General features: G+C 39.8%; 1 protein-coding gene across 1 annotated transcript in view; it reads right to left on the bottom strand.

Moving 5' to 3' along the window:
• Nucleotides 1-20,149, bottom strand: part of LOC122808102 — a 447,249-nt gene that overhangs the window by 29,378 nt on the left and 397,722 nt on the right. Inside the window, exons 10-11 of the mRNA XM_044079073.1 lie at nucleotides 10,809-10,929; nucleotides 3,862-3,974 (exon numbers count right to left, since the gene is read on the bottom strand). Coding sequence (XP_043935008.1) covers nucleotides 3,862-3,974; nucleotides 10,809-10,929 — 234 coding nt within the window. The remainder of the gene's footprint in view (nucleotides 1-3,861; nucleotides 3,975-10,808; nucleotides 10,930-20,149) is intronic.

The raw sequence follows: 20,149 nt of genomic DNA on the forward strand, positions 1-20,149 counted from the left end.
AGTGTGGCATCATGCTTGGTGAGGGTGAGATGTTAGACAGGGTCTTCATGTTTTCATATACTAGATGGTGTTACATTGCTTAACACATGGCAATCATGCCTCATGTGGTGCTGCAGGGCTGCCTCTGTCGGATGCACATACTACACTCCCTGTACATGTTTGAGAGCAGGTTGTGTCATGTTAGGCATCCCTGTTACTATATGAGTGAGTCAGAGAGGGGTATCATTCCCAGGGTTCCTACTGAGCCAGTGTATGTGCTATGCGTTGCCTCTTTCCCTAGGCCGGGGCATACTGGGTACGCCTCCTTCTGCCTACTGGGGCAGGCTCAGGTTGTTCCTCCTCTGAGTCACGCTCTGCCTGTGATGGCCTTGGCAATGGTGGGGGGCTGTTTGGCCTGGCCCTATGCTGGTCCTGCTGCAGCTGTTTTCGCAAGATCATATTATGTAGCATAGCACATGCCATGACAATTTGGGTACATGTAGTTGGTGTGTACTGCAAGGCTCCACCAGATGAGTCCAGACACCGGAACCCTGACTTGAGCAGCCCAAACACATGCTCTATTACATTACGTGTTTGTGCGTGTGCCTCATTATGGCATTCCTGTTCAGGTGTGTGTGCGTTTCTGATGGGTGTCATCAGCCACGGCTCCAGTGCATAACCTGCATCCCCCACTAGGTGTCCATGTGGGATGCCCCCATTGGCAAATGTCTGGTACAGCTGCGTCAAATGCCAGATGTGGGAATCGTGATAACTCCCGGGGCAGCCAGCACACACATTCATTATTATGCCCTGGGCATCACACACAACCTGGCAGTTGATGGAGGGGAAGCCCTTGCGGTTAATGTAGGCCCTACCCTGCTCACCGGCTGGTGCTTTGATGCGTATGTGCGTGCAGTCTATTGCACCCAGTACCTCAGGGTATTCCGCTATTTGCTGGAAGAGATGCATATTGCTGGCCAATACCTCACGGGCATTGGGGAAATATACCTGATCACCGACATGTGCTGACATGGCATCCAGGAACTGGTGTAGTACCCTGGAGGCTGATGCCTGTGATATCCCCATCATATCACCAGTTGGTCTCTGGAAGATACCTGTTGCTAGTATTCTTAGGCCAACACATACCTTGGTTTCCACTGGGATGGGTTCCCCTCTGTTGGTTCTGTGTGTGAGGCGTGGCCTGCACAGCTCAACAATTTGCTGCAGGAGCTCTCTGTCCACTCTATAGCGCTCTACTATCTCCAGCTCATGTAACCCGTGGTAGATGACCCTGGGCATGTACACTCTTCTCCGTCTCCTCACTGTGGGTTGTCTGGCATCATCTGCATTGTCACCACCCTCAGCAAGTCGCCTATGTCTCATTATGACAGCTATGGCAGCCCCTAACATTTCTGCTCTGAGTGAAGCTTTTTCAGTTTTCACTTCTATTAGCTTACTCCTGTCTTGCAGTGTCTCTTAATGGAAACATCCTGCACTACTGTTTGCAGAGTTTTAAGTGCTGGGCTGGGCTACTATTCTGCCTGTGTAATTGCCTGCTTCTAATTGTTTTCACCTGCTAGCTTCAGCAGTTATCCCTGCTAGCTTCCTATTAATTCTGTTGCTTCCTTTTTCCTCTCTGTTTCCTCAGGGGGGAGCAATGTGCATGCTATCTGAAACACGCTCACAGTGGCTTACACGTGCCCACACGTGCTTACACAGTTCAGAATCTACTTATTCGGGTTTAAACGTGTGTACACCCACGCAAACACTGTTACACATCTGCCAACAGCCTCCAACATACTCAGCCCGCCCTACACGCACGCACACCCGCGCAAACAGTGTTAAACATCTCCCAACATGCTCCCACATGCTCACACTGCCTTACACGCACGCACATGGTCCTACTCGCGCTTCATGGTGCGCAGACATGCACATGCACGGCCAGCAAGAAACTTTGGTGTAGGTAACAGTGTACACCTTCCATTTCTTGACTTTCCATGACTTATCTAGTGGCACACCTCTTTCCATGATCTGTGCCTGTCATCTGTCATGTTACACTGGCCTCCAATGAACTGCATTTCTTTCTACCATTCCCCCCTGTGATGTCACCTATCTCCTACTCTATTCCTCCCCCTTTTGTATCTCTTACACTACTCAGACTGTGCTCATTTGCTATGTGACTGTGAGATTCAGTATCCGAACCCTCATTTACATGAGATTGCCTACTAATGCTTAGTTACATGTCTTAGACTCAGCTTCTCCCCTTAGCAACCACTACACTGTGGCCATGTTGGTTTTGGTCTGCTGGTCCCTGCATTGTCATTCCATGTATTGCATGAAACCCACATTTGTGGGTTTATAACCTTCTTTTTTATGGTTTTATACAGCGCAGCCCGTTTGCGCGGGGCTGCGCTGGGTTTAAACAAAAAAATATATAATTTTATCATTTTGCCATCAGGTTGTATTGCCAATGGCCACATAGTTGGCCATTGGCATGCTGCCTGAGTCATATGCAACCTTTTTTTGGAGCTGACATCACTCCGTTGTGGAATTTGCAGAAATGTACTCGGTTGTCAGCTGAGTACATTTCTGCAGCTAAAACGTCTCCTACACAGACTGGTTTCTGCTTCGTGGATCGCTAATATACCTCATTTGCATACCTTTCGGATGCAAGTGAGGTATTTAGCATGTCCACGCCCAGTCCGTGTAAGAGACGTTTTAGCTGGTCTCTTACACGGAGCTTAGGGCTGTTCCTGGATCGCGAGGCTTGCATGGAATGTTGCACGTCTCTTACACTCCGTGCAAGCCTTCGTGAATCCTGCCCTTTGTCTTTGAATTGAATTTGGAAAATCAGCAAATCTGGTTTTCGATTTGCTGATTTTCAAACTTCGGTGCAGATCAGACTGACATTCGGTAGGTTGATTTTCAACCTTTCAAAGGTAAACCGTAATGCATAATTCAGAATGAAAAATGTTAATATGTTTTGTTTCCTGTTCTATTGATGTATATTTGCCTATGTCAAAAGTGGTCATTTAGTAAATGTATTTAAAAAAAAAGATGTTTGTATGAGGAATAAATAGAAAATGGAAAAATTGAAAGGAAAACTGCGGCGACCTGCTGATTATAGATCAGGCAATTATTTTTGGGGCCTCCAGCAGATTTTATAACAGCATTTAATATATCTGCAACAGCTCTGACCAGTTTTATCATACAGAAAAGAAAATATACACAAACGCAATATATATCACATATAATTTGATTTATATATATATATATATATATATATATATATATATATATATAGGTATATGTGTGTGCGTGTGTGTGTGTGTGTGAGTGTGTGCGTGTGTATATTTATATATATGTTTTATATATATATATATATATATATATATATATATATATATATATATATATAAGATTAGATATGAGTATGTATATTCTTTGTGTGTGTGTGTGTGTGTGTGTGTGTGTGTGTGTGTTCATGAAACATTTAGCTTTTCTGTGACTCTTCTTGACATTTAGAAAGCATGCAGTGAACATAAATAATTTATATTTTAATATTTGCTGGAGCCACTCAAATAATTAAATACTACTACAAAATGAAACAAAGTAAATAAACTATTTAATAAAAGGCAAGATCAGTGAATTTCAGAGAAACTACCAAAATCTGCAAGTTAAACTATGAGTGATATGATACAAGAACCTTGTAGTATCTCATTATTTTACAGAGCCAAGGCAAAAAGAATATATACATTTCCAAATATGTATTCTATCAACTTTTAACAGGTATAAATAAAAATCAGTCACACTGTGTAGTATGCTTGACCTGCTGAAAAAAAATTACAAAAAGGAGGATCTAAATTAATGTTTGCTACTTACCACATCAGTGAACACCTTCCTATGGAAATTTCTAAGGGGTACATTTTCTAAAGTAGCTTGTTGTAGTCTCTGAAAGTTAAAAGACTGCTGCAATAAAATGTCAAGGATCCAACCTGAGGAAGATAAAAGTGTTGAAATTAGAAGCTTTGTGTTTATTTCTATACTTTATGCATCCTACACAGACCTTTCATTTCTCAGACTCCCTTTTCCTAGCAGCTCACCTCCCTTCTGTAAGTACAACAGGGTGTGGAACGATGGAATTTAGATGCATGTGGTCTCACAGGCAATTTACTTTGAGATGGAATTTCTGCATAACAGAGCGGACACAAAATAACTGCAGAATTATGTATGCAAACGCTTCTTAATGTGGTCTTTTAGATTTTTATCCCTTGCATCTCCTCTGTATACTATATATACTTGGATGAATGCTGAAATATAAGGCAGGCATGCTGTCAACTGCCCCCATTGTTAACATAACTGAGATACCATCTCTGAGGCCAGAGTTCTTAACTCTCAATAGAAAAAACAGCAGTGTATGCACTTTTGTGCCACAGTGTGACTATTTTCCTCACCCTCTCCTCCATTACAAATCTCCTTCATTCTCAGTCACAAGCTCTGCACCTAGAAATACTTTTATCCTTAATGGCACTGCAATATTTACTTAAATATTTATATAAATCTAATTCTTCATCAAAGAGGCTTCATCTCATCCTGTTTCCTTTCTTGCAGTTCTCTTGTATTTTTCAACTTAGACAATCAACAGCACACCCTTGGCACATTTAATTACATTGTATGGAGGGGAGGCAATCCCAGAAGAAATTCAAACAAAATAAATAAAGGTTAAAGAGAAAGGGTCTTACTATTTCAAAAAATTATTTGATGAAGAAATTGGACAACAAAATTCTAACTAGTATAGTTCTGTACAGCAAGCATTTAGATGGTAACTCTGAGTTATCTAAAAATGAAAGAAACTGTTATTAATTTTGTAAAATTAGCAAAAATAATTTTAAGAAGCAAGTATCGGTATTTCTGAAATATAGAGAAAGTAGTATTATGCGGTTCTTTGTCTTAAGAATATTGGGAAAAGCAGACAACTAGGCCATACACATCCCTACTGCATCTCCTGTGAGTTGCAGTTTATCTGTAATGATCAGTCACAGACCCTGTCCTATTACGACCCATACTAAGTAGGCATGTCATTGTTAGACATTTCTATAGTTAAATCTAAAAGATTAACTGCTGTACTGATCTTACCTAGACTAAATGTTAAAAAGATTCATTTGTTTGTTCAAAAAAGATTGGCAACAAATCTTTTGTAAAATAAAATTGATGGAAAATGATCACAAGTGGGAAATATAGTCCTTTCCAACCAACCTAGCACTAAATTAGCAAAGCCTGGTAAACCTGTCTTTAATACTGACTGTTAAAGATAAAAAATATTTTATAATACAATTTCCAATAATGTAGAATTGAAATTAATGCTAGGACGGCTCTTGTCAGTACATATGGACAAGTAATTTCTAGCAAATTCAACTCTTTCAATTTAATGTAACAAACTAGCGGTAAAAGAATGCCAAAATCCGCTCATCCAGAACACGGCAACAGTGCGATAAGCTGCCTTCAAACTGAGTCCAGTAGAAATGTCCAAAGTAAATATCACCACAGTCATGGTAAAAATCAAAAATCATTTATTGAGGCTAAAAACAAGTGAACTTTAAGCGTTTTCACTCGCACAAAAGTGAGCTTCATCAGAAAATTGTGTCAGTGAAATCACTTTTGTGTGAGTGAAAGCACTTTTGTGTGAGTGAAAGCGCTTAACGTTCACTTGTTTTTAACCTCAATAAATGATTTTTGATTTTTACCACGACTGTGGTGATATTTCCTTTGGACATTTCTATTGGACTCAGTTTGAAGGCAGCTTATCACACTGTTGCCGTGTACTGGATGAACGGATTTTGGCGTTCTTTTACTGCTAGTTTGTTACATTTTATGGTTTGGACTGAACGCTTTCTCTTCAGTTTCAGTTGTTAACCCTTTCAATTTGAAGGATACTGGTAAACAATGAATATCTATATACCTAATAATAATTCACCAGAAAAAGTGCATCCTTTTAAGTTGGGATTAAGTACAGTGCCAAATCAATGGAAATACCCTCAGTTAGATATCCTAGTGTAGAGACTATTGGTCTGAATAGTGGATGCATGTCTCCTTTGTGAATGTTTGGAATTTCAAATAAATTTCCTTTAATAAAGTTGGCTACAGACAAAAAAGATATAAAGAATTATGACAGTATAATTTATAAAAACATCTTACAACTAGTGATTGATGGTTTGTTAACTCGTGTATATCAAATAATCTAATGCTGTGGCAGTCTAGCTCATTGGATAATAACAATTTCCTCACTTTAATATAGTCAGAATTGTACAAACCCCCCCCCCCCTTGTCAGCTCTCATACATCTAAGTGTACCATTTTGATTCAGTTTATTCAGTTCCTTCTGTCTGGCTCCATTATATTGTATTGTAAAAATTTCTTGGTGGTTTCTTTAACTTCACCCAGATGTCTCTTTCACAAAAATTCTGACGTTTGTGTAGTGGGGACTAAAGGTGGGTTGCAGTAGAAAGTTTAATAAATTCAGAGGGCTAAAGCTCAACAATGCTCAGTATAAAGTAATGTGTAACCTTCTGGTATATAACTTGAGTTCTGTTAATGTTTTAGCTGAGCTTGCTCTCTCTCCTAACAATTGACCCAAACCTGTATCAAAACCCTACTACTCTACCAGACTCCCTTAGCGGCCACTTTTTTCCTATCTGAGTTCTTAGGCATGCTGTTCAGATACCTAAATACTATCTCTATAAAGATTGTAGCAATTTATCTGCTTTTAACAGTGAGACCTCCTTTAATCATATGCTAAACTCTATAGACTGGTCAGTTCTAAAACACATCCCTCTAAATGATGCTGTCCTTCATTTCAATCATACTTTTCTCTCCATCCTTGACTCCCTAGTACCTTTCAGGAAAGTAAGAATCAAAACATCCCGCACCCCTGGCTGTCAAGAGATACACTCACTATTATGAAAAAAAAGAGACAGCACCTGGAAACAATGGAATAAAACTAAATCACCTTCTTTTCTCCAAACCTATAAACAAGTAAGTAATCTGGCTAAAAAACACATCAACACAGATAAGAAAAAAAATTCTACTCGAATGCCCAACTCACTCATAAGTCTAACCCAAAAAAATTCTGACACTCTATTAATAAGAACCTACACCCGATCAACCCTTCTACCCCAACCCCTACCCCAACAAAACTTCCCTTGAAACTGCCACTCTTCTAAATTCATACTTTATTGAATCTAGGCACAAATTCACCCACAATGGTTAGAATGATAAACATACATCCCCCACTCCATGTTTCACCAATATTCCGTCTTTCACACTCGACCCCATCCAGACATTTTACATCAAATCTCTCCTGCTTAAACTGAAGCCATGTTCCCCCTCTTCTGACAATCTCCCCCTTTTTCTTAAACTAGCAGTTCACTCAACAGCCTACCCTGTGTCTATCCTGATCAATAGATCTATTCAAGAAATCACAAGCCCAGATATATGGAAATCATTCTTTATTACTCCATTAAACAAGGGAGGCAACAGCAATGAAACATCCAAGTACAGAGCGGGTCTACTTTATGTGCTCGAAGTCCAAGAATATCGAATATGATATTCTCGACACGAGTACACCGAAAGCCCAAAACATCGAAAATGTAAACAGAAATCTCCATAGGTGGAGATTTCTGTTTATATCAATGTAGTGTAATCTCAATGTTGGTATATTTAAGTAGCGGGGGTGTGGGGAGTGCTGGGGGGTGCAGGGGGCTTGCCCCCCTGCCTACACTAGTTTAGCTTTTTTTTGTGTGTGTATTTTTGTTTTTTGGATTTCGATTGTTTAATAGTTTGATGCATATGGTTCAATCCATATGCATTTGAGCTATTAAACTTTCAAGGTCCTAAAGTAGACCCCTACAGATCTATTGCTATCCTCTCTCTGCTATCTAAACTCCTTGAAAAATCCATTCATAGACAGTACCTTCTAGATAATGACCTCCTAACCCCTACGCAACATGGCTTCAGACCCCATCATAGTACATCTACTGCCCTACTGTCTTTTACTCAAACTGTTGCCAAAGCCATGGACAAAAATGTACTGGTTTATTGCCTCTTACTTGGCCTTTCTAAAGAATTTGATACAGTATCACACTCCAAACTTGTCAATAAACTATCACAACTCAACTTATCTCCCGCTACTATTAAATGGTTTACTAGCTATCTCACTAATAGCCAACAATCAGTAAGATGGCAGGCTACCTGTTCCCCTTACTTACCAATCCAAACAGGGGTGCATCAAGGCTTGATTCTTGGCCCTCTACTCTTTAATATTTTTACAAACCAGCTGCATACTTCCTGTACAGCATCCTGTCTGACACAATATGTGGACGATTCTACCCTTATTACCTGTTCTGACAGTTTCTCTAACCTCCTCTCTACTACTCAACATAGCTTCCTCTCTGTAGAAAAATGGCTAACTGACAACCAACTAATTCTAAATCCCTCTTTTTTTCCAAAAGCCCTCTCTAACCTCAAATCAAGCTTCATAATTTCTGCTCTTGACAATATCATCATACAACCTGGCCCACTTCTTGGTGTTATTATCGATGACCCATTAAAATTTGATACCCATATGTAGTACTGTATTAAAAAGACCAATCAAAAACTTAGCCTAATCTACAGACATAAAAAATACCTACCCCTGACTCTAGGCAGCTCAGACCTTCTTCCTTCCACGTCTACTTTATGCCTTCCCCCATCTTTTCACATCTACAATCTACCCTTTTGACTAAACTCTGTTAATCATACTATAGTGTTGCAAGATTTGCTAGTAACCAGCCCTAAAATCTCATCACTGCCACGCACTAAAAGAATGCCAGTGGCTTGACTTCCCCCAGTACCTGCTTCACTCCCAGATACAAATGACTCATACTCTACTCTTAAAACTCCTTTCCTGTCCTGCTCTATCCTCACTAATATCACATTATACCCCTCCCAGAACTCTCTGCAGCTCTGAGCAGCTCCTTCTGGACACCTATAAACAAAACAAAAACACTGGTAAACTTCTTTACAAATATAGTATTCCCCATGCATGGAACAAACTCCCCATAACATCCAAATCATTTCTAACATAAATCTCTTTAAATAAAAACTTAAAACTTTTCTTCTAAATGTCAACACCTGCCACTGCAATGATCCCATTTAAATCCCACCTTACCACCTTACTACCTCTCACTTTTAATACCCACCTATCGCAAGTGTCTTATCTCACTGGCAGCTCTTTCCCTTTTTGTTGATAAAAATGTTCTAACTTTTGTACTGCATGCTATGCACATTATTGTAATGTTTATGTAAACTTCATTCTGAGGCCTTTTGTAAATTTATAATGTTCTCATGTAAAGCACACCATTTTATTGTTTGCATACAACTTCATTGTCAGATGTGTTTCTTAATATACCTTTGTAATAACCGTCTGGAGCTTTTCTCCCCGGGTCTCCACTGAAAACGGGCCACTGGCTCAGTTGGACTAACCTGGTTAACAAATGACAAATAAATAAATTCAGAGTCAGAATTACTCAAGCTATTTATTAAAATCAGTGACAAGCAGATCAACACACTCTGAGGTGAAATTACAGAAATGGAAAACAGATTAACACATTTTTGCTTCCAATATGGTTAAGGCAGATAATGAGAGTGTGTTTATTTCATTTGAGAGACTGGTTTAAATTATTACAACCTGAAAATGCAAGAAAAAGTAAGAAACCAATGCTTATGTCACCAGTGCTACCTATGCATTACCATATGTCAAGATAAGAGGTAACAGCAATGTTTTACCAGCTGGAAACCGTAATGCAGATATCAACACCTGCAAACTCAACGCCTTCAAGTATCACTTCTCATAACTTAAAGTCATTCCATAATTACCCTGCCTTGTTACATGATATCTGTCTGCAGCAGATACAAGCAAAAATGAGCCTAATACTGAATCCCAGGAAAGTCACTGATACATTTATAAGAGCTGAATGCACTTTTAAAAGTCAGTACAAAATCCTGTTTTTTTAACTAAAAAAAAAACAATAAAAACTGTAAGCATACAAAATATTCATTGTTATAAACCCATAGCCTAATGCAATACATGGATAAAATAAAACATTATTTGTGTGCAATATGTCACTGTTGTGTACATAAACTTTCTGAATAACTCACTTCATATGATTCTATCTGCACTAGGGAAATTGTGAACTGTAAGTTTATGTATGGTATATACTGGTGGTGGGTAAGTTTACATGTGTGCCTTTCTTATTTATTATAGTACTGTTTTTTGCATATCTCTACTGAGTCTATTCCTGTTGTTGTATTTGTTGTGTTTCTGATGTAAATAGAGCTTTCAAGTTTTACTTTATTTACTTTTTTGCATCTGATTTTTTTATTTTTATTTCTATTTTTTTTTTATTTAAATGTTTTATTAATTTAATTTATCTTCCTTCCGTAAATGGTCATTCATATGGTATGAACCTGAGCACTGAAATTTCGTGCAGTGATACACATTTGTTCCTCTGTGTTGATCAGTATGACAATAAAGTTTACTTTGACATTAAAGAAGCAATTTCAAGCAGTAACAAAAATCATCATACTGTGCGTTTTTACTTCAGATATTCAAAAATGTTTTCAGGAAAGCATCCATGGATGCAGGTTAAGAATATTTTTTTCATATCCCCAAATGTTTAAAACAGATGGAAATGAATATTTTTCCTTGGTGCTCTAAGCCTGCTCAGATGAACAAACTGTTTATACAATATGAACTTGAACAATTAAGCCAATTCATTTTATAACCATACATACTGTCTAAAAGTCTGGAAGACTGTTCTTTTTCGGAAAATGTCCTGCCTTGGTTTCCTGCTATTTTGGCTAAACATTCCAGTAAACACATATCAATCAGTTGCAGCCCTGCATAGCTGTGGACCTATGAGAGAAACACAATAAAAACAATATCTCATTATACACATCAAATGAACCATCTACTTAGAACTCAGACATATTTCACAAACGAACTCTAATATTGTGGGCTGATCATATGATTGATGGCAGCATGCCCCAAATGTACTATTATCAATCAATGTGTGTTGTAAATTGCAGAGTAAATGAAATGTAATTTATAAGATCCTCTATAAGTTTTAACAGGAATATTATTTATATTTCTGCTGTTAGGTATAATCAGCTTTTATCCAGTTCACGAAAAACATTTATACACAGGTCTAGATTAATAGTAACTGTCTGAATTTTAGTAATGAGCTGTGTGTATGTCTCCGCTTAAAAGGAGGTTATGCACTTGCTTGAACAAGTTCTCTAGAAATGGAATGCCAACAGAAGCATCATAAAAAATCATCCACATGGGCAGCATCGGAAAACTACATAATAGAACTATACACTGTTCAACAAAGAACAAATTCCAAGAGACTGTCTCGTTCTCCGGTTTTGTACTCAAGTACCTGTTTTCAAGTATTTGCCTGAAGTTGTAGAATGTTTTCAGAACTGATTGTGTAACTGGGATAGCTACCTCAGAAATATAACTACTATACTAATCCTCTTTAGCAGTCTAAATAAATTTTATTTTTAATGTAGACTGAAATTTAACGGTCTTTTTGATCGTATTCATAGTTATTCTGAACTAGCTAAATTATTCAACAGTTGACTACACCATTAAATGCAAATGTGGTGAGTGATGATAGAGCCATCACGATAAATCACTTGCTGTTTTAAAAGAGCGTGCAAGAAGGGATCAATTAAAAGATTTGCTGTGCCTTTCATACATACAATACGTTATCAACAAAATCAACATATCTTTTCCATACCTAGCAAAACAAGTTTTGTGCACATGAGTTTTTATTTCAGGTGTAAAACATGAATTGAAATACAGTGATAGCCTACATCAAATGTTGAAACACATTTTGGATTAGGATGCCCAGTAGCAGGCATGCTGTTTATTAAACACTTGGTACAGGAAACCCCAAAAGTTATACATGTTTGCAAACATACTGAATTGTCAGTTTCTAAATTAAAGAGCATCAAATGATCTAAAACAATCAACTTCTCCTGTTCATTACTCTTACAAATGCGATTCTGTTCTGTGGGATATGACTTCTATAAACTGAATCTAGCTTATTTTGCTACTAATTTGAAATGTTTGCAGACAAACATCTTGTCACTTGTCAAGACAACTCACTTGGGTGGAGGTGTGGAGCTTGTAGGAGCTAGTTATGTTCTCCCCTGCGGCGTGATCATCACTCTGGTGTCGACTTGGATGACATTTGCTGTTGACAGCATGTCTTTTTCAAGCTCATAAGGTAATTTTACACTATCAGCATGACAGAGTTGTCCATCAGTGACCAAGCTGGTAAGTTAATAACAAATGTGGTGCATGGATACTTCTTCCTTGGGTGTTGGGAACCCGAGTATATCACTACCAGTAGATAGTTGTGATGTCAGTTATTAATTATAAGATTATTTTAAAATTTCAGTAGTTATTTTCAGAATCCCTGGTTGTAGGTGGGAATAACTCTCACAGACATGGTATTGTTTGGCTGGTTTTTAACCAGTCACTTTTGTAATGTTAGCATTTTAGTTCTTCTAATAAATCTAAAATAATAACTAAACAGGGTACAATGAATACAGACAACATGACTATTAGGAAGGATCTTAAGTGTGCATTCTGTTTTCCTGGATGTTTCTTGTTTTAAAGATTTTGTGTCTGTTATTGTTGTTAGTGAGTTCACATGCTGGGTAGCTTATTTATGTATCAATGCAATTCTTAGTTGGGTGTTTTGTCCTGTTGTAGGGCTCTTGGTTATGGGCATTTTATTGTTTCTGTTTTTTTTTTTAAATGCCTTGCTTAGAGAGAAGGGAAATAGAAGTTGTCAGTGATCTTTCATAGGTTCATAGGTGCAAACTAGGCTAATGACTACTGGGGCCTTTATAACCCTAGCTATATAACCCAAATGTATCGCACAAGTTATTGTGCCTTAGAGATTATTTTAATTGGTGTATGATAGTTAGGGCATCATTTAATGGTTGTCTCTGTCCATCAGAGACATAGGTGGCAAGCCAGAGGTGAAGTTCTTATTTCTCATCCACTGGTCTGCGTTGCACTTTATTAGGGATAGGGAAAGACTCTGCTTCACGTGAATGGGAATTTTCTGAAATATATACCTGCCCCTTCAACATGTCCTATTTAAGTTGCAAGCAAAGTTTAAATTCTTAGATCTATTAGTTCTGGTGCTGTTCATTTTGTGTACATGCAAAAGATCCATCAGAACAGGATCCAGGGATGTCTTGTATACAGATATAAATCACCTCTTAGCAGTCTGTAGGAAACAGAGTATAGAGATAAGGCTTTGAGGTGATCTGCATAGGACATTGTGATTAAAACATTTATTCTTTTTGTGAGAAACCTCTGTGGATGTCACATTTGTTGCATATGCCTGGTCAGGTACATGAGAAAGGGGATGTTATACTCGATGCTGGGTCTAAGGATGACTGAGTACAGAGGCACCATTATGTCCCTGGACTTAGACGCCATGTCCTTACTTATAAATCAAGTGACATACAATGATTTTCTTACAACTTTATAAACATACTGGTCAAAAGCCAGGTTCTATTTAATGAGTCCCCAAATCCCTCAATACTCTGCTTTTAGGAGTATTTTATCAAAGAGGTAGATTTGCTGGGTGGCCAACTTCCCAAAAGGTATGATTATGCATTTTTGTATTGAGCTTTAAGCCATGGTTTTAACAGCAGTCATTTGTCTGTGTTAGACCTTCCTGTAAAATGTTAGTATTTTGGGGGATTTCTATGAACATGGCTAACTTGCAATTATCTGCAAACTTGGTAAGTCACAGGCCCTTGACATTGGCCTTGACTTACAAAAAAATAGATGCCAAAGAGGAGCAGACACAGCCCAGGTCCCTGGAAGAATCAACTGGTCACTGGCCATTTTGTGGAGGTGGTCTCTCCAATCTTAAGTTCCTGGGTCCTGCCTGTGAGGCAGCTGGATATCCATTGAGTTACATAGGAGGCTACACCTAATACTGTGAGTTTGCTTGCAATGCCTGAGTTGGTATTGTTTTTAATGCCTTAGCTAGGTCAAGGCAGGCAGAATGCACCGTTCTGCCCTCATCCATTGCCTTGGTGACTTCTTGAAGAAGTTCACCAGGTGCAGTGGGCATGACCTCCCTTTGACAAAGCCAGACTGGGCTGGGTCCTGTGTCTTAGTGTTTCCTATGTCATTGTTAATCATCATCATCAACCCCCTTCTGCCCATTTTCTACATGGGGTTGGGTGTTATGCTAACTGTAACCATCTCTCTTTTGATTCAATGCTACACTCTTACCTTCTTCAACACTCATGCCTGAATGTTGCAAATCTTCTCTTTCACACTCCATCCACCTCTTTGTTGAATAGCTTTTGTTTCCTCTTACCTTCTTCCTGTCTGTCCTAAATCTTCTTTGCCAGCTTGTCTTCTGCTTTTCTGCACATGTGCTTGAACCACTGTAATCTGTTCTCTTTGATCTTTTCTGCAATTGGGCTTACTTTGGCTTCTGCTCTTATATCCTCATTTCTTCATCAGCCCAAAGTGTGCATCCTACTTGGTCTTAGGCACTTCATTTATATCACCTCTAGCTTCCTCATCCGCTCTGCCTTACTGCCCAGGTTTCTGTACCATACAGTAGTACTGGTCACACCACTGTTTTACACACTTTTCAGTTTCTTTGTCATTCTTCTGTCATTCACTACACCTGACACTCTATGCCAGTTGGCTGCAGCTAATCTGATTCTAGCTTTGACATTTTAATTCAGACTTTCCTTCTCCTCTGCCACCCATCCCAGACACTTGAATCTCTTAACCTGTTCCACTGTCTTCCCTTCAATCTCAATTCTCAGCTTCTTCTGATTTCCCCAATTTGCTGCCATTACCACTGTCTTATCTGTACTTAGTTTTTATCTCATGTGCCCTCAGTTTTGCATTCCATTCCCCTATCCTTTGCTGAACTTCTTGCTCAGAGTCTACCTATAATGCCACATTGTCTGCATGCAGCAACTTTGTTGATCTGTCCCCTCCCACCTATTTGCTAATGTATTTCATCAACAGTATGAACAACAGTGTACTCAGAGGTGAACCTTGATATGCATCTATTCCCACTGGTAATCCCTCTGTGAGACCAAACACTATTTGTCCTTGTACATAGCCTGCATTAATTCTATCAATGTTTCTGGGACTTTGAACCACCACAGTCAATGATAATCATTTCTATAATAATTATTGCCTGGATTTGCATATGAGATTAGTCAGACTAAACAGTGTTATATTTCTGAGATCCGTTTATGGTCAGCCCTTATGCAGAAAGAGTCTAATTGGGCATTCCCAGACTTGGATAAAACAAGTTCCCAAGAAATCTGATTTAGACAGTCCTGCTGTGATTTTGACATCCCAGAAACATTGGTAGTGTTAGTAAAAGGACCCACTGACTAAAGTACATTTTGCATCAGTCAAGAACCTTTTGTAAGGCCAACATTACATTACTTTCAAATGAAGCAAGCTGAAAAGAAGCAGAGTACTTTATTATTTTGCAAAAGTCTTTCTATTGTCTGAGTATGGGTATATTACTGTACTGATGTAAAGACCAAGAATTCATTGCAACTATTACCATTGTAAAGAAGGCATTTTCCTTACTTTTCACGTTTTATTGCTCAGAAGATAATTACATGTGTTTAGCTTATAATTTTTACTTTTTTTTTTTCAGAAAATCCACAGGCATTGATGCATGCTTCCTGGGTGTTAGAAATGACAGTCTCTACTTCAAGGTATGAATGAGTTCTACACCATATTCAGCAGAATATATGTGTGAGTGTGGTGTGCGTGTGTGTGTGTGTGTGTGTGTGTGTGTGTGTGTGTGTGTGTGTGTGTGTGTGTGTGTGTGTGTGTGTGCACTTTTCTGCACCCCTGTGTCTGTATCTGTGTATGTGTATACCATATACGCAGTAAGCTGTAAACGTGTGCATTAAGTATAACATGACAAATGTCCAAATGGATCAGCAAACCCATCTAACTGTCAAATAAACAAATCTATTTGAATATAGTTCTGTCCTTATCTGGAATACAAAATTGTAACCACATGGCAATAGATAAACCACTCCATTTCTAGAGTAACAGCTGTGCTGGATTTAAATATAGAGTATACAACATTATACATAAAATATTTTTCTTCTTCCCCATGCCAGTGAATGCATTATACAGCTATGGTATTATATCCTGCATTTTCTTTGCAGATGTTTCTGCATTTGGACTAAGATGAATAGTTACTCTATCATTTCCTTTCACTTTCTCTATTTTTCTCCTTAGGATTTGCATGGTATCTGTGTTATGCAGATTAACCCGTATTCACTTTTCTCCTAGGTTCATAGGTGTGTACTAGGCTAATGACACTGGAGCCTTTACGAGCCTAGCCCATAGGATTACCCTGGCAACATGCCACCCAACCTTAGTTTCCAGTGCCTCTGTCAAGTAGAGCCACTGGGATGATCCCCGGGGTGAATTTTCTATTTCCCATCCACTCATCAAGATTTCTCTTGAAGAGGGCCAGTGAGGTGCTCTGTTTGACATGTATGGGAAGTCTATTCCAGTGCATGGGCAGTCTCTGGGTTATGAACCTGTCCCTCCAGCTTGTTCTGTTGATTGTGGTAATGAGGTTGAGGTCTCTTGAGTGTGTGGTGTGGAGGGATTGGGATTTCTTTAGATGTAACATTTCTAACAGAGCTGGGTCAGACATGGCTTTGTAAGTCAAGCAGAGATCACCTCTAAGTAGGTGCTATGAGATAGAGAATAGTTGGAGTTTTTTGAGTCTGTCCATGTAAGACAAGTGTTTAAGGCCTAGGATCCTCTTTGTGAGGTACTTTTGCAGCCTCTCCAGTTGTTACAGATGTCCAGTGAGGTACATGCCAAATGGGGCATTGTACTCAAAGACTGGCCGAATGAGGGAAGTGTAGAGGGAGACAATGACCTCTTTCTTCCTGGATGGAAAACCCTTAGTAATGAGATGTGCCACATAGAAGGGCTTTCTGACCACATTGGCAGTGTGGGGGTCAAAAGAGAGGTTGCTGTCAACCTGTGTTCCAGATCTCTCATAACACCTTCTGTGTTCAGTGGACTACCATCAATGTGGTAGTTCATGGGAACTGGGTTTTTCCCAAAGGGGATAATGACACATTTTTTGGCATTGAGCTTAAGGCCATGGTTCTGATACCAGTTGTCGGTCTCCATGAGACCTTTCTGTAAGATGTTAACATCACTTGGGGAGTTAATAATGGCTCCCAACTTGCAATCACCTGCGAACTTTGTCAGCCAAAGTCCCTTTTGTGTTGGACTGGACTTCTGAGAAGTAGACACCAAACAGAAGAGGACCCAGGACCGCTCCCTGTGGGACTCCACTTGTGACTGGTCTGACTTGGAGTCAGCTACTTTCACAATGTGGGTTCTATCTGTGAGCCAGTTTGTAACCCAGCTAGTGATATAGGGGTTGATGCCTAACTTAGTGAGTTTTTCTATGATTCCTGAGTGGGGAATGGTATCAAATGCCTTGGCCAGATCAAGGTAGACTGTATGTACCGCCTTGCCTTCATCCACAGCTCTGGTGACTGACTCAAAAAAGTCAACCAAGTTGAGCAGGCATGAGCTACCTTTCACAAAACCAAGCTGTGTGGGATCCAGAGTTTGGAAATTCCCTATGTCCTTGTTTATTAGATCCATGATGATGCATTCCATAGCTTTGCATATCAGACTTGTCAAGCTAATGGGGTGATAGTTCCCAGGGTCTGTAGTTGCTCCTCCTTTGTTGGGAGGGATTACTGTAGCAGTGCGCAATTCGTAGGACCAAAGCCTGAGGTGAGGCTGTGATTGAACAGGGCACACAGGTGAGGTGCCAGCTCACTCTGTAGTTCATGTAGAACACAGCCAGGGATATTGTCAGGTCCCATAGAAGCTGTATTCTTGGCCTTGGACAGTGCTGTTTTAACCTGTGCAGCAGTAATACTGGGTGCCTGGCAATCTACTAGTATTGTAATTGGTCTTTTGGGAGGGAGAGAGGGGTGAAGTTGGCACTGAATCTGTCGGCCAGTACACTGACAATCTCTCTTTCTCTCTCTCTCTCACACACAGTGTTTGGTTGCCTTTACTGTAATACGTCTTACATGCATTCACATATTGCACCCTAGGAGCATTTGTTGCCTTTGATATCCCTAGATGGTTGGACTCCCACATGGAAAACAAAATGCAAGTAGCTAGATAGCACAGGTATATGATTGTATAGCTCCCTAAAGAAGGATTAAAATAAGTGAAAAGGTTTGAACATGTGTGCTTAAGATTCTCCAGATCAAAGATGATGACTACACAATCTGGAAAAGTAAAAAGGCAGTGGGAATGTAAAATGTACTGACTGAATCAAAAAGGTAAGGGTTGAGAACATTCCTGAAGTGAAAAGAAAGTATGATTTTTTTTGACTAGGTCCTACTTGTCCCTGTGTTTGCTGACCATCAATCCTCTCCCAATTTGAATTAAGGAAATTTTTTCCTCCTTACTGGATATTCCTAAAACAGTTGACAGAACCATCTGGAGGGACATTCATGCATGTATGTAGTTATGAGGTGTTTTGTGTCCCTAGTCTCAGCTCCACTTCAACTATTTTTTCTTCCAAAGAGAGCACACTCATCTCTTAGCCCAGGTACATCTGGATTTTTAACCAGGCCATGGCCATTTTATATCATTTCAGTATATCCCAGACCTTGAAACTGCTTAGTGACCCCCCCAACTCAATATGTTTTCAAAACTCTGAATATGAGCAATGGTGGTAGTTTTTTCTATTAATCCCTAAATCCCATAATCACACGCTGCTGTTGGCTGACATAAGAACCACAACACTATAGGGAAGTACACCCTCCCCTAACATGTGAATGCTCCCACACACATCACTATAGGGCAGTACACCCTCCCTTGACATATAAATGCTCCTACACACCTCACTATAGGGCAGTACACCCTCCCCTGACATGTACATGCTCCTACACACATCACTATAGGGTAGTACACCATCCCCTAACATGTAAATCTCCTACACACATTACTATAGGGCAGTACACCTTCTGCTCACATGCAACTGCTCCAACACACCACACTGTAGGGCAGTACAACTTCCTCTGACATGCAAATGCCCCTACACACCTCAATATATGGCAGTACACCATACCCTGAAATGCAAATGCTCCTATACAACTCACTATAGGGCAGTACACCCTCTACTGACATGTAAATGCTCCTACACACATCACTATGTGGCAGAACACCCTACCCTGACATGCAAATCCTCCTACACACATCACTATATGTCAGTACACCCTCACCTGACATGCAAATTCTCCTACACACCTCACTATAGGGCAGTACATCCTCCCCTGACATGCAAACGCTCCTACACACCTCACTATAGGGCAGTACACCCTCTGCTGACATGTAACTGCTCCTACACACCTCACTATAGGCAGTACACCCTCCCCTGACATGTACATGTTAATACACACATCACTATAGGGCAGTACACCCTCCCCTAACATGGAAATCTCCTGCACACCTCACTATAGGGCAGTACACCCTCCCCTGACATGAAAATCCTCCTACACACATCACTATAGGGAAGTACACCCTCCCCTGACATGCAAATGCTCCTACACACCTCACTATAGAGCAGTAACCCTCCCCGACATGCAAATGCTCCTACACGCCTCGCTATAGGGCAGTACACCCTCCCCTGACATGTAAATGCTCCTACACACCTGACTATATAGGGCAGTACACCCTTCCCTGACATGTACATGTTCCTACACACATCACTATAGGGCAGTACACCCTCCACTAACATGTAAATCTCCTACACACCTTACTATAAGGCAATACACTCTCCCCTGACATGCAAATGCTCCTACACACCTCACTATAGGGCAGTACACCCTCCCCTGACATGCAAATGCTCCTACACACTTCACTATGGCGCAGTACACCCTCCCCTGACATGTACATGCTCCTACACAGATCACTATAGGGCAGTACACCCTCCCCTAACATGTAAATCTCCGACACACAT

Source organism: Protopterus annectens, chromosome 8.part0 (assembly GCF_019279795.1).
Source record: "Protopterus annectens isolate FY-2018-M chromosome 8.part0, PAN1.0, whole genome shotgun sequence".
In the NCBI taxonomy this organism is placed as follows: domain Eukaryota; kingdom Metazoa; phylum Chordata; order Ceratodontiformes; family Protopteridae; genus Protopterus; species Protopterus annectens.